The sequence below is a fragment of the Callionymus lyra genome, chromosome 3 (genome assembly GCF_982586985.1).
Source record: "Callionymus lyra chromosome 3, fCalLyr1.hap1.1, whole genome shotgun sequence".
NCBI classification, from domain to species: Eukaryota; Metazoa; Chordata; class Actinopteri; order Syngnathiformes; family Callionymidae; genus Callionymus; species Callionymus lyra.
This window is the reverse complement of record NC_141820.1, coordinates 18827476-18842779: the sequence shown is the minus strand read 5'-3', so window position 1 is coordinate 18842779 and position 15304 is coordinate 18827476. Positions and strand designations below refer to the sequence as shown.

At 39.8% G+C, this 15304-nt stretch overlaps 1 protein-coding gene across 6 annotated transcripts; it reads left to right on the top strand.

Annotated features, from left to right (window-relative positions):
* The first annotated feature begins 130 nt into the window (after window positions 1–130).
* On the top strand, window positions 131–11952 carry LOC148083692 (NXPE family member 3-like). 6 transcript variants are annotated; one of them, XM_087786825.1, is made up of 8 exons: window positions 131–360; window positions 7869–8002; window positions 8398–8853; window positions 8910–9202; window positions 9676–9746; window positions 9819–9866; window positions 9921–10013; window positions 10102–11952. In XM_087786825.1, exons 2-8 carry the CDS (start codon window positions 7898–7900, stop codon window positions 10653–10655), a joined length of 1620 nt encoding a protein of 539 aa, XP_087642951.1. In that variant the 5' UTR covers window positions 131–360; window positions 7869–7897; the 3' UTR covers window positions 10656–11952. The 6 variants fall into 6 exon arrangements, with proteins under 6 accessions (XP_087642951.1, XP_087642950.1, XP_087642946.1 ...); XM_087786824.1 differs by having other exon boundaries at window positions 9819–10013; XM_087786826.1 differs by lacking the exon at window positions 131–360 and having other exon boundaries at window positions 7963–8002; window positions 8398–8445; window positions 8510–8853; window positions 9819–10013.
* Window positions 11953–15304: the final 3352 nt, after the last annotated feature.

Below are 15304 nucleotides of genomic sequence, written 5' to 3'. Positions count from 1 at the left end.
TTGTGTACTATTGTGTACTATGAGATGAATCCGCTGCTCCCCCGCCCAAGTGGGTGAACCCATCCCCCGCCCCGCCCCCCTTATCCCACAAACTCTGAGACTCTCCACAGCAACAGACGCACCTTTTTTTAAAACAGAGGGCGCCCAGCCGTCCACTCGCCGCACACGGAAACAAAACAAGACACGATTGACTCGAGTGAACGCAAATAATTGTATTCAAATTATAATATATATTCTTCTTTTTTTTTGTTGCAGGCGCTCATGCCGCCCCATCGACTGTAGACGGATGTGTATAAAGCGCGGCCATCTTGGTACAGTGACATCAGAGGCAGCGGTGCATTAACAACTGCAGGGAAGGAGGTACGTCTCAATCTTATAATACAGTTATTCGCTGAATTCTGGAACGATTTTCGAACGGTTTGGTTTGTTCAAAACGTCATACAACTAGCCATGATTTAGGGTTTAGCAACTATGGCTCGACCTTAGATAGTTCCTGGCCATAGAAGCTGCCGTTTGAAATGAATGTTCTGAAAAACAAGCCACCACATAGTTGTTCACAAATAAGAACTTCTTTAATAAGGAGATACTCAAATGCAATAGAATAGATTGTTGATATATTGATCTATGTTCTTTATCTTTAGACGTAGATTGTGTTATCTTGCCCTTTCTTTTTATAGAAAAGATTTTTATATATATATATATATTTTATATATTTTTATAGAGAAATGTATTTCTTTTTTCTGTTCTTATTTTATTTAATTTTTTTTAAATGAATTATCGTCTGTATTGCTGTGTTCTAATTGGAAAAACAATTTCCCAAAGAGATCTCCTGAGGGATCCATCTATCTATCTTTCTAGAACTTCAAGCAATAAAGATCTGAACGTTTTCTGGGTTATTTTCGTTTTATTTATGTCTGTCTGTCTATCTAGCAAACAAACCCCGTGAAAATAGCTTGACAAATCAGCGATTTGTGATAGTGTAAACACATCATTCCCCTATAGACGTAAAGCACTGTGGGAGCGAGTGGCACTGTACCAAGATGGCCGCCCTGTAATCACATTTCTCTAGTGGGCGGCAGCAGTCTATGTATGTATGTATGTATGTATGTCTATGGGCTGCCCATAGGAAAAACCGCCCCTGTTGATAAGTCACATCAGTCCACTGTGTTTTTTATGAACCGTTCTGAAAGTAATATTGCTCGCTACAATATATATAATAAATTAATTACAGTATAATTAAATAAATTGTAAACTATACACTGAATTGAATATGTTACACCCCTTTATAATAGGAAAGGAAAACGAGAGCAGTCAGTAATGTGTTCATGGCCGCAGGCATTGGTGTACAATATTAATATAAAATCAAATACAATAAAGCTTCTCCAAGTAATTCTCTTGAATATGAAACTTAATACAAAGACGCCCTCTGTTGGTCACTATGACTCGCTGTAACACACTACATAAATTAGCTCTTTTTAGTAAGTAAGTAATAGTTATTTTAGCTCGGTTTAACTAATGCGGCTCCAAAACTAAATAAACTACCCAAAAACCACAAACTAACAACTTGAACCTGTTCTATATCTTCACCTTAACACACACAACATAAACAAATAAGAGGGTGGATGTAATTATATAAAAATACACATAATAATATTTTAAATATTAAAACTCGTTAAGTTTAAAAGGATTTTAAACATTTTCAAATATTATTTTCATAACATTGTTTTCTTTGCGAATTAAAGTAAGGTAAGGTAAAACTTTATTGATCCCTCAGGAGGTCTCCTTGGGGAAATTGTTTTTTTCCAATAGCCAATACATACAGCAATTTTTTTTATATAAAAAAAAAAAATCAAAATAAAATAAGAACAAGGACATAAAGAGAAAGAACAAGATGACACAATCTAAGTCTAAAGATAAAGATAAAGAACATAGATCAAAGAAAAACAACAAAGACAAAGGATACAAAGACTAACATAGAACAGAACATCCAGACAAGGAAATGAAAACACACTGTAATGCCTTCGTATTTATGGGGTCGGAGGTGGAGCTGCAAAGGTTTTTTGAGACTTAAAAGTAAGATAAGGTAAGGTAAGGTAAAACTTTATTGATCCCTCAGGAGGTCTCCTTCGGGAAATTGTTTTTTACCAATAGCCAGCAATTTTTCATAAACAATAAAAAAATAATACATAAAAAATAAAATAAGAAGAAGAACATAAAGAGGAAGAACAAGATGACACAATCTAAGTCTAAAGACAACGACAAAGAACATAGATCAAGGAAAGAAAAACAACAAAGACAAAGGATACAAAGACTAACATGGAACAGAACATCCAGATACTCTCACTGCACTCCTGCCCCCGAACTCAGAATTGTACAATTTAATAGCCCGAGGGATGAATGAGTCCCTGAGTCTAAAAAAAAAAGAAGAAAAGTGGGCCCTGCGTGGGAAAAGGTTGGGGACCACTGCCCTAAAGGTATTACACTCCCGCCAATTAAATATAATGAACTGATAACTAGTTACGATTCTTCTTAACTAAACATTACTATCTTTCAAATGCAACAAATGAAATTTTTCAGAGTTAAATACTCAACTACAACAATCCACATTAATTATTTTCTTTTCTAACTATAACCATGGTCAATATCCTGGACGCACAGGTGGTCCAAAGTTGAAGCTCTTTGATGTTCAGCTCCATAAAACATCGGTTGATGCCAGGGTGTCATGCCATCTGAGATTAAAGTTCCACAAAACACGGGGTTCCCCAGCTGATCGTATGTGAATACTCTTGAAGTACGTCTTTCTCTCACTGGCCGTTGGTTACTCTCCATGCGTTCAGGAAGTACTGGTGTTGACATCCTGTCTTCTAAGACATCTTGCTCCTCTGTCCTTTCCACTTCACAGTCAACATCTCTGCAGTTGTGGGAATCTCTCCCTCTGACATTTGCATGTGGTGGTCAGTTTCCTGAGTGGCATTATTATTAGAGTCCTCATCCTCTCGCCAAGACGGTTTTAAGTCCTCAGCCTTGCAGTGTTCATCGTCGGATTCCTGGTTTACTCTTTCCTTGTCACGTGTCTCTCACTTGGAAGGTTGAGTGTGATCTCCAGGAGCAGATGATCACATGGCATTAGCAGGTCCAGATGCAAAACTTCTCCTGGCAATACATAGATCTTTTCCAACTTGAGGAATTACGTTATACAATCTTCCCAATGGTTTCGCAGTTTGCCTGTCCCACCTCTAGGTGTCATATTCCTCACCAAGACATGGTCACCTTCTTGCAACTCAGAACTCCGTACTTTGTTGTTATAGTTTATTTTGCTTCTTTCTGCACTTTTCCTTGTTTTTCGGCTGTAATATTATATGCCTCTTCATTTGTTGTTTCCGTGTCTTTATATATATATATATTGTTGATGGTCAGCAGTTCCTTTCTCATTGGTCAGTCCAAACAACAAGTCAATGAGTAGCCTTGGGTGATCTTCCAAACAGGAGATTGGTGGAAAACCCTGTAACTTCGCATTTTGTGCTGTTGTAAGCATATATCTATCATACTATACATAAATGATATATATATATATATGAAGTCTCAAATATTCTGAAATTAATACTATTTGCGGATGACACAAATATTTTTTGTTCTGGACGTAACTTGAAACTACAAGTGGAAACAGTTAATAAGGAAATGGCTAAGCTTTACGTATGGTTTAATATAAATAAATGATCACTAAATCTAGCGAAGTTTAATAATATGCTATACGGGGAAAAAGGATGCGACGAAAATATCAACATTCAAGTGAATGGAGTAAACATTGAAAGGGACAGTAAAAATAAAGTAGTAGGAGTTATAATAGATGAAATGTTAAATTGGAAGCCACACATCAGACAATCAAAAAATAAGTTTGCCAGAAGTGTCTCCATATTATAGAAGGCCCAGAAAATGGTAAATCAAAAAGTACTCCATATTTTCTATTGCGCACCAATCTCTCCACACCTTCAATACTTCATGGACATCTGGGGAAACACATACCAAGGTTCCATGTACAGTATTTCCGGACTATAAGTCACTCCGGAGTACAAGTCGCACCAGCCATAAAATGCATAATAAAGAAGGAAAAAACATATACTGTATAAGTTGCACTGGAGTATAAGTCACATTTTTTGGGGAAATTTATTTGATAAAATCCAAAACTAAGAACAGACATGTCATCTTGAAAGGTAATTTAAAATAAAAATAGAATAGAGGCAACAACAGGCTGAATAATTGTACGGTATGCTTACGTTACATGACACAACAGGAGAACGTGCCTGGTATGTTAACATAACATATTAAGAGTTATTCAGATAACTATAGCATAAATAACATGCTAAGAAGTTTACCAAACCATCCGTGTAAATCCAAAAAACTAAAATCCAATGAAATGTTCATCCTCGGTGTCACTTTTAAACAACTCCGCTAACTCCATAGGTAGAAGATGCGGCGCTTCCTCTTCTACGTCGAAAATTATCAACACAGGCCTAGAGCGCCCTCTTGTGGTTTAGTGTGAAAATAACATGTGAAATGATATACCGGTAATAATGTGTTAATAATTTCACACATAAGTTGCTCCAGAGTATAAGTCGCACCCCCGGCCAAACTATGAAAAAAACTGCGACTTATAGACCGGAAAATATGGTAACCGAAAATACTGCATCTTAATAGAGCTTTGAGAATGATGCACTACGCCAGCTACAGGGCACATACAAACCAGTTATATATCAAATCCAATATCCTTAAATTACAGGACATGATAAACTATTGCACTGTGCTAATGATGTACAAGTCTGCAAACAAAAGCCTCCCTTGTAACGTGCAAACGATCGTTCATGACAAAGAATGTAGACTCAATCTCAGAGGAAATATGAATTTCAGACAAAAAGGGATACGGACTACTTTAAAATTCTTTTCCATATCGGTCACAGGTGTAAAACAATGGAATGCACTAGAAAAAAATTTATAAAACACTCAATTTTACCATTGAAAGGTACAAAATAATTCTAGACGGCTTATGAAGTCAAAGACGTACGTCGAACATGTTATGGTGACGGTGATAACAAAAGAACTCTGTAACAAAACAATGAGCTGGGACCGAGAGAACCCGTGACAGTTGTACGTATCAGGATGTGATAGAATGTGTTTTCATGAAAGTCAAGATACACTGGGTTCTAATAGACTGTGACACTACTGTGTGAGAAGTGACCGTTTCAGAGTCCTGTAAATCCACACACTAAAGACAATCTACTGGTCCAAGATGGAGCTACTTAACTGGTCACTGAATACCATTGACATTCATTGAGTGTTTTCAACACGGCGTGCGGGGTCTTGGGAACGTGCTTGCCCAGACGGGACCTTCATGTCCGGCTACACCCTGGACGGTTGGGAAGAATTCAAAGTCGTGTGCCTTTCCCCATGGATGAGGAGGATGTTGAGTGGTCCTCCTGGGATTTGGGATCTTCAATCTGTTTCTGAAAAGAAGGAAGATCGCTACTGTGCAAACTGGCGCGAGTGAGGTCAACACAACTTTTCGGAGTGCTGTGGTTGGGATGTGCTCTGACATCTCCAGACTTCGTGAGATCGCGGCTTGGATGCGAGTGGACGTAGCCAAAATTCGTGAAGATTTGGCGAAATCATCAGCAATTAGAATGAAAGAGACCAATAATTTAAAAATGGCTCTTATCCGTCCAACATATACAAAATGGACTGGATAAATAACTGTCTGTCGACCGGACATATTGTGAGCTACTGTTGTAACATGTATTGTGGAAATCGTCTTACGTAACAATAATCTTTTAAGCCAAAGTGAAATAAGCGCTTATTTAAGATATGATTATATCTATGATTTCATTTCTTTACCAATACTACTACTATTTTGAAGTAAATGGGGGCGGGACTAGATAAGCTTTTTGTAATATGTGAACTATGATGAAATGCGATGTTGATTATCTAAACTGTCATGCCCAAAATAAACGATATTCATTCATTCATTCATTCAATCTATTGACATTGTGCTAAATCTGGTGCAGCCATCTTTTTAATGTAACTGCACATTGTCTTTTTAAAATAAACTGAACTGATCATAACAGGCAATATGATGCTAGTACCATGTAGTTCCACTGCATGCATGTTTGCTTTCACTGTTGGAGATGACATTTCCTCTACATGTTGCCATGATTTCATCCAACCTCACAGGGCATCCTTGACAAGGCATCTGCGTCGCCATTCTCTTTTCCAGGCCGATACTTGATGGTTAGATAAAAAATCGTCCAGTTCTGCGACCCACTTGCAACTAGTGGCGTCTAGTTTCTCATATGTAAGTGGATTATTGGAACCAATGCATGAGGAACCAATCAAGTAGTCTCTGAGGCGCTCAGTGACGGCCCACTTCAATGCAAGGAATTCCAATTTTCCTTATTGCCTGTGGTAATTCCTTTCAACTTTGGTAAGTGATCACTCGGGTCTTTACATCCTGTTCTTGCCAAAGTACAGCACCAAGTACTTGGTTTGATGCATTTGTGTGGAGTATGAATGGTTTGTTGAAGTTAGGAAAAGCAAGCATTGGTGGTTCAGTTAAGCAGTCGACTAGTCTCTCCAAAATAATCTGATGCTCCTCACTCCACAGAGAAGGGTCGGCTGTGATACGACCTGCACGTCTCCGGGTCCTGGAGACATACCTGATAATAATCTCCTCTATTATTTGAATCTAGCAAGGAATACAGAGGTGCAGCTATCTTGGAAAAACTCCTAATGTACTGACGATAGTAGCTGGCCCATTACAGCTCTCAGTTCACTTACTGTCTTTGGTCTCTTTTATTCCTTGCACCTCTGAAGTGAGCTTTTTATATCGATCAGTAACATTCTTCTCTTGGTAGTGAGAACGAAGAATGAGTCGCAGTGTCTAGTTCAGTTCATAATTCAAAATGTTTAAACGTTATTGGCTCCAAGAATGAGTAAATCAGATTTCATTGTCATATCAGAAACTATTTTACATGTCATGTAATGAAATCTGACGATACAATGTACTTTATCATCAGATTTCATTGTAAAAACAACACAGGAATTGTATCTGTTGTTACAGTTAATAATACAATAAATAGCAACTGTGAACAAAAGTCAGCAGCCTGGGCTGGGTTTGACCATACCTGACTTTTTTGTATCAGTCTTGTAACTAGAACGACCAGGACAGAACAAAAATAGGTAAAGAGATCTATTTGGTGTGAATATTATCGAACTATTTTCCTTGATGATGAAAAACACGTGCAAAAAGAGTAAAACTAATGCAGAGTTATAAAAAGGCTTTTTGTCAAGGATTTTATCCAAGTGTTTGTGTGGGAAGGTATCGACAGCTGGTCGATCTTGTTTGTCAATGAATTGTCGTGATCATGGGGATCGATGGTCTGTGACGTCTCCCATTGTCTGTTAGCTTAGCCTTTATTCTGTTGCTGGCTCCACATTCACGATAGCGGCGATCCATCGGGATACCTTGAAACTATCCAGCCTGTGCCATTGACTTCAGTGACAGCAGATCCTCTATGAAGTAAACAAGACGATTCTCTTCATGTTTTAAAGTATCCATCGAAAAAAGAATACAAATGATTAATAATAACCAGAGAGTTATTGAACATTATTGATCGCTGCTGAGGAGCTACTGGAGGGGCTGCCGCTCTCGTCGCCGCCTTGTGACGTCGAGAGCAGGTAGAAGTAGTTAACGAACCACATTTTACACTTTTAAAAAAACTCATTTCAACTCCTCTAGCGTGTAACTTAAACATTTTTTATTTCACTTGTCTTAAAACAGGTCTTGTCACTCAAGTGTTTTTGTTTGTCTTCATTTTCAGACAGAGCTGAGAAATATTAACCTTGGATCATGAAGGGAGGAGCTAAGAGGTCAATTAGGCACTTTTGGATTCCAGCTTTTTTGTTTTTGTCAATCGTTTTTGTCATTCTGTCACATCACCTGGATAAATACCTGGTGAGTATTGCAAAAAAAGGTACTAAATCTCTTGTTCTTTTTGATTAAAGCTCTTGTGTTAGTTTCTGGTGTAACCTTCCTCGTAATTTTAGAAAGTGAGTATAAACATGAGATAATAAGTCTAGAAATAAGTGGAGGAGGCTGGTTTGAGGGCTTAGCAAAGAAAGAATCAGAGGAAAGAGTGAGTGTAGAAAATCAATGAAAGAAGTTTGTGTTGTTAACCTGCAATGGCAGAAAGTAACGACGACTCAAGATAATAAATAAAAATCATAAATAAAAGTAAGCCAAATAGCAAATTATTATTTTCTTCATTTGTGTTTGTTTTCCTTCTGTTCTTGCCCCGTAAATGTGGAGATGGTTTAAAGTTACATTTAATTATTGTTTTCTTTCTTCAGGGTCGGGAGAAACCTCTACGGCCACCGTTCTTGAAACTGACAAATGAGGTCATTACAATTTTGCAGCCAAATGAGTTTTTTTCCTGCAAGCCTCATCCTCTTTCACTAGCAGATTCTTTGGAAGAGCGCCTCCTTCTGGACTCCAACCGCTGGCCTGAAACTCCCTCTATACAAGCAAATTACTCTTTAGAGAAAACCAGTAATCCTCGTGGCAGCAACTATGTTATTTTACCAAAAGAGGGGGGGCAGCAGTGGCACGTCGGTGATCAACTTAAAGTTAGGATTCAAATGAAAGACTTCCAGGGAAATCATAAAACGACTGGAGGAGATTTCATAACTGCCCGACTGCACAACCCACTTCTTCATGCTGGTGTGACTGGACAAGTTGAGGATCATCTCAACGGATCTTACTCTGCTGTGTTTCCTTTACTGTGGAAAGGAAGTGCAGCAGTTGAGGTACATTTATCAAAAACGCCTTGTTTCTAAAGAGTAAAGCTTCACTTCTTTTGTAGGTGACTTTAATTCACGCCAGTGAAGCCATCACGGTGCTGCGCAGACTGACCAAAGAACATCCTGACAGAGTTACATTTACGAGCATCTTCCGCCAGGGGAAAGAGTTTGATACGAGCACATGTAATGTTTGTCTGCGTCCCACAAAGGAGCCAATATGCAACTTTACTGACATCAGAACAGGAGACCCTTGGTTCTGCTACAAGCCGAAGAAGCTGGAGTGTGACACCAGAGCCACACATACCAGGCAAGAGTACTCTGAAAACTTTGGACCCTATGCAAAGCTGTTTCTGAGGTAAGCATTATTTCAATTTAAGGTTGTTCTAAACATAGGAGATATAATCCAGTCCACACTCACTGGGAACGAAACAAACTATAAAAGCCCAAACACTGAAGACCTAAGATGGTGCAACATATCTGAGATCAGTTTGCACACTGGCTCAATGATACAATACGATTTGAGCAGAACAAAATCAAAAATCGTATTTTTAAAAGAACATACACTATTCATAACAAATCAGTTGATTAATTGATTATTTAAAAAAAAGATATGGAATCACTGATTTCAAAGCTGGGAAAGAACAACAAGAATATAACGTGTGTAGATATGTGGTTTGGATTTCATTGAACACCCTTGATAAAACCTTTACTAAGAGGTCAGTCGTATACGTGCTAATAATGTTTAACACACACACACATACACACACACACATAAACACACACGCACACACAGGTATTAAAGATTGAACAAATGTGTTTCTTTCTCAGTAAGATCAACATGAAGGTTTCCATTCCTTCATTTGGAGTCTCTAGCATCAATGTTCGTCCTACAATTAAAGGTGAACACACTTGTACCTACAAATGTAATGTGTTTTTAGACTTTTTTTTAGAAACATTCTCTCTGAACACAGGTGTGAGAACCAGTTCAAAGATCAACCAGCCTGGTTACTATTACAAAGGTGTGTGGCAAACCTTAACCGGCGCCCCAGTTCAGCAGTTTAACACTCCTGCAGCCATCAGCAAATGTCTGGAAAAAAAAATGATCTACCTTTATGGAGACTCCACCGTCAGGCAGTGGTACGAATACTTAACTGGAACCATACCAGGTGATTTTTCACACTCATCCTCTTTCTTCTCCATCTTTCTGGAGTTTGGGATTTCAATAAAATGTTCATATTTTCTGTTCTATTTAAGATCTCAAGCCATCCAACACCAACAGCATGAAGGGTGTTGGACCGTTTATGGCTATTGATTATAGAAGAATGACTATAGTGAGGTACCGTTTCCATGGAAACCCTCTTCAACATGGTCCGCCTCCAGTTCCTGTGGCTGAGCTTCGCTATGTTGCTAATGAACTGGACTCACTGGTCGGAGGAGCCAACACGGTTGTGGTCATTGGTGTCTGGGCTCACTTCGGAACTATCCCAACTGAGTTCTACATCCGCCGTCTCCAGAGCATCCGTAGGTCCGTGATCCGACTGCTGAAAAGAGCTCCAGACACCCTGGTTGTTATCAGGGCGTCAAACCTCAGATATTTAACACCTTCCATCGCCTGGTCAAACAGTGACTTTGCATCGATGGAGCGAGACAAGATCCTCAGGGCTGTGTTCAAAAGTGTGAATGTCAGCTGGGTGGATGCCTGGGAGATGACTATGGCTCACTCTCTTCCTCACGAAATTCACCCCAAACCCCCCATCATCAAGAACATGATCAATGTCCTCTTGTCCTACATTTGTCCAGGAATGTAGAGCTAGGTGTTTCTTCACTGTATTGTTTATTAGACAAAACTGTTTCTTCTTTTATAAGCTGTTTTGAATTGTGGCACAGCAAGAAGCTTGAAGGATATAGGCAATGCCTCACCTCTCAATGCGCAATCCATCACAGACTGTGTTGATACATGCATTTGACGTGCGCAAGTTGCAGTATCTCTGAATGTTTCCAATAAAATGCTCACAGACGGTGGCCGAAGGATTCCGAGATTATGACCATGCTGCAAAAAATGGTGAGTAAGTTCGACGTTTCCTTGCTGGACTTGATCCTGGTTTACAAGCGCCATGAACTGGGTGCCACTGACATTGAGGAAGCACTTGTTGTGGCAAGTTGTTGTGAATGTGCTAGGCTTGCTATACGTGCGGGCATGCCCAATTTGCCCCGTTCTACTCAGTACAAGTTGGAGCGTCCCTGAAATTACCAACAACATGATTGACATGGATCATGCCGACAGATTGATGGAAGCCGTTGAGTGCCTAACCAGCAGGATAGAGTGTCTACAGTCCGAAGTGAGTGACTTGAGGGCACACTGCCATGAGAGGGAGTATGGAGCTCGGAGCAACTCATCGACACAGATAAGGGATGGAGAAACACTGGAGGGACTTCCCTGGACCTGTCGCTGTGATTGTGGTGCACAGTGTTGCAGCTCAACCACTCCAGGGACTCATGATCGTGGACGGTCTCCAGGACGAGCTTCGGGCACTGACTACCGTGGTAGGAGCTGGTCTCCACGGGAGTCACGACCCCAACACAGTGACGGAGATGCCTCACCCCAACGTCCTTGGACCAGAGATCTCCACAACAAGGAGCAGTGGCCAAGGCGTGGAGTAAGGTTGACATCCCCATCCAGACGATCACCAACCCCTTCACCCCTTCAGATGCAGGGAAACTGGCAGTGACTGGCGTCGAGACCCAGACTCCAGTCTTTCCATCAGAGGGTCAAGATAGTGAACTAATGAATGCATATTCAACTTCTATGACAGATGGCCGCTCGCTGGGTGAGTCATCATACTCGGGCCATGTTAAAGGACTGGTTTATGGTGTAGCAGTGAATGTAATGATGGACACAGAATCAAATGTATCTCTTATATCAGAAGACTTTTGAATGTTTGTTCCTGTAGGATCTAACACGACGTCTAAACACAGACACCGGTCACTTCCACCCCGAGTCTTATCCTTCGATTTGTGGAGAAAGATGAACAATCCAGAGTACGTTCGTGTCGTTTATTTGCCACTTCCAAAACAAAGAAAATAAAAGCTCCTTTAAGTTCTTAACGGGCACTCTCCTTCCAACAAATCACAAAATTGACAGTCCCGGACAGAATGGCCCCGAGCTGTAGGAAGCTCGATGTATTTAAGTCAATTTCCCCGCCCAGGAGGTCGGGTCTTCTGGCCAAATTGTTCTTTCAAGTTTCCAGTGTCACCGGTCCCCTGCTGAGACATGAAACTGACAACTTCTTATTTTCATAAGGCAAATAGACATGCTTAGTTTGTTATGAATGTGTTATGTGAATGTGTGAAAAAATAATTGTTGAGAAGAAAATATTGTGAACTGTAGTTAATAAAGAGAATACGCTAAAATAAACAATCATGTCTGGAACAAAACGTAAATCAGTTAAAATAATTGAGAAAATAAAAAGAAGCATGATTAGAGAAAGTAAATGGAGAAAAGACAAAGAAAAGTTCAGAAGAGAGAAAAGAAATAAATTACTACTTTGCAGAAATTGAAATCAAATAACTCAAATGGTCGTCACATGCTTTTTTTTTTAGTAGATACTGGAACGGAACAAACAGTAATCAGTGACATCAATTACAAAACAGCCTGAGAAAAAAACATAAGAGTAATGTCAGTAAATGGAATTGTAAGAATTAGCCCAATCAGTGAAAGACTGACTGTTCAGTTAAAACAACATTAAGCAATGCTTTTTGGTCCATTCCTTTAGAAAAAGAAAGTCGAGCATGGTTTGCTTTTACTTATAAGGAAGAGAAAAACTTAGTTGGACAAGATTACCACAAGAGTACACTGCAAGTACAATCATTTTCGGTCAAAACATTCAAGCGTGTCTCAGTAACTTTACTCCAAAGGAAGGAAAGTCAAATTTTGGTTTATGTAGATGACATCTTATTAGTAAACGAAAATCAAGACAAATGCAAAAAAGACACTCTCCAACTCCTTGAGTATTTGCATAAAACAGGTAACAAAGTAAGTGAAAACAAGTTACAACTTTGGAAAAAAGAAGTCAGATATTTGGAACATTTCTTAACTAAACAAGGTAGAACAGCGAACCAAGAAAGAAAGGAGCCAAACTTGTAAATAAGTATACATAGGCCCCGAAGCAAAAAAGGGTTACCAAAATTATTGTTTAAATGTGCTGCAGTATTGAGTCATGGGTTAACTCTTGTCAAACAGGAGAGATGGTAGACCAGATAAATAGGATTTATAACACGTACAGGTTTTATTCCTTCTCGAAGAATTTTTGTAAGCAGTGTTTAATCTGCATCAGAAATAAGGAAAGAAGGAAAAATCCCCTGGATTCCCTTTTCCACTGCAAACTGTGACATCTTGACAACTCTCCGAGACCTGAGCCTGCAGACCACAACTCATCCAAGCAACAATAAGACGCAGGACTTCAAACTACTGAGCTGAGACAACGGGAGACCCTTGGTTCTGCTACAAGCCAAAGAAGCTGGCAGGGTTTTTATCGAGCTAGTAACCTCTGACTATCCTGGCCTCTGCAACAATGATTTGTCCACCTTTTCTACGCCCCATACTCAACACCCTGTTCCTAACCACTTTCGAGCACCATGGGCATGGTGGGAAACACCGGCCACAAGGGACATCATGGACGGTAAAAAGGACGGTATAGAAAGAGCATACCAAGCCCACATGACCTACAAGAACGACAAAGACGAGAGAAAATGTCAGGGCATTGACCCTTGGGTAATCAAACGCTTAATTATAAATGCCAAGAAGTAATACTCTCTGAACATCCCAGTCTGATGATAATATGTAAAAAAAAAAAAGCTTTGGTACTTCTTATAAGGGCAAATTGTCATTTGACATAGCTCAGATGGTAGAGTGGTTGCCTGCAGTCCAAAAGGTTGCAGGTTCAATCCCAGCTCCAGACAAGCTTGTGTCGTTGTGTCCCTGAGCAAGACACTTCACCCTGATTGCTCCTGATGGTGAACTTGGCGCAAGTGTGCATGCCTACTCACATCAGTATGTGTGAATGGTTGAATTTCCCCTCGCGGGACTAATAAGGGATTCTAAAAAGGTACAGAATCATGCAAGTCTACTTCCTATTCCAAATCATTCTGGTCTAAACTATTAGGTGTGACACGTAGAACGTGAGCCGAAAGGTCAGTCGCTACCAAATTAATCAGACGAAGATCTCAGAAACCAAGTGAAGTCTTAAATTTTGAACCATGTACAAGCAAAGTCTTGATTAAAATATTTGGGTTTAGTTAGCTGTCAAAACAAGCAAAAAGATGAATCAATCATGCATTGAGTGTATGGGCCCTAGACCCCCTGTTAAGAATTGTGCCATTTGAACATGTTCCCCAGAACTTTATGACAGAACTAATGACTAAAGATAACACCAAGCCTGAATGTAACAAATAAGAACCTTTCTTTCCAGTAACTTGGTTTGAGCGATCCAGACCCATCTTTAGCAGTGACATAGAGAGAAACCAGAACTTCACTTGTTTCAAAGGTTGCTATATAAAAGGATCAAAACACGGAGTCGCTTCCGTCGCTCAAACACGACCTCACTTCCATACCGGATCTTATACTTATTCGCAGCTTCGACTCAAAGAAAATACAAGCTTTTACGATCGACTGGAAGCACTTTCTCCCGGCGAATTTACACATCAATAGCCCCGGGAGAAAAGGTCCCGATCTGTAGAAACATCGCTATATTTAAGGCAAATTTCCCGCCCAGGGGGTCGTCCTTTCCGGCAAAATTGTTCTTTCAAGTTCCCTGTGCCACCGATCCCCCATTGAGAGACATCTTAATTTGTTTTCCTGTAATCTAATTATATAAATGTTTTCGGGCGGGGGTCACTTTCTCTTCCATCTTTCGCTCCCCCTTCTTGCTCCTTGCAGGTGAAGCTCTGGAAGCTTGACTGAGCCGCTGAAGTTGGCTGGTTGCGAGAGCTGGGGCGTTGCTGATGAGGCACCTCCATCGGCTGCTGATGAGGATCTTCCTCCACCTCGATTGATGGAGTCTACTGACTCCTTCACGAAACATCTTAAGACATTGTTATTCGTGCAGGCTCTTCCCTGATTTTTCTGAGACTCCTGGGTTGTTTCCAGTGTTTTCTTGACCTTTTAAGTATATCTTTTATTGGGTTGAATGTTAAAGCGCTCTACAAATATAAACTACTTACTTACAAGTGTTGCAACTACACAGATCCGCCACTTACAAGTCTTGTTTATTTTGAGACAATCGTAGTACTGGAAAAATCTGACTTTTAAGTCTTGCAACTCATATAACAGACACTAAATGGGGTGATCACAGTCCAGCCATCAGACGTGTAATGACAGAACATAACTTTAGCCGTGAAGAAGAATGAAGAAATGTCCAAGAGAAAACCACTCTAGTAAAATTAAAGTAAACCAAAGTAA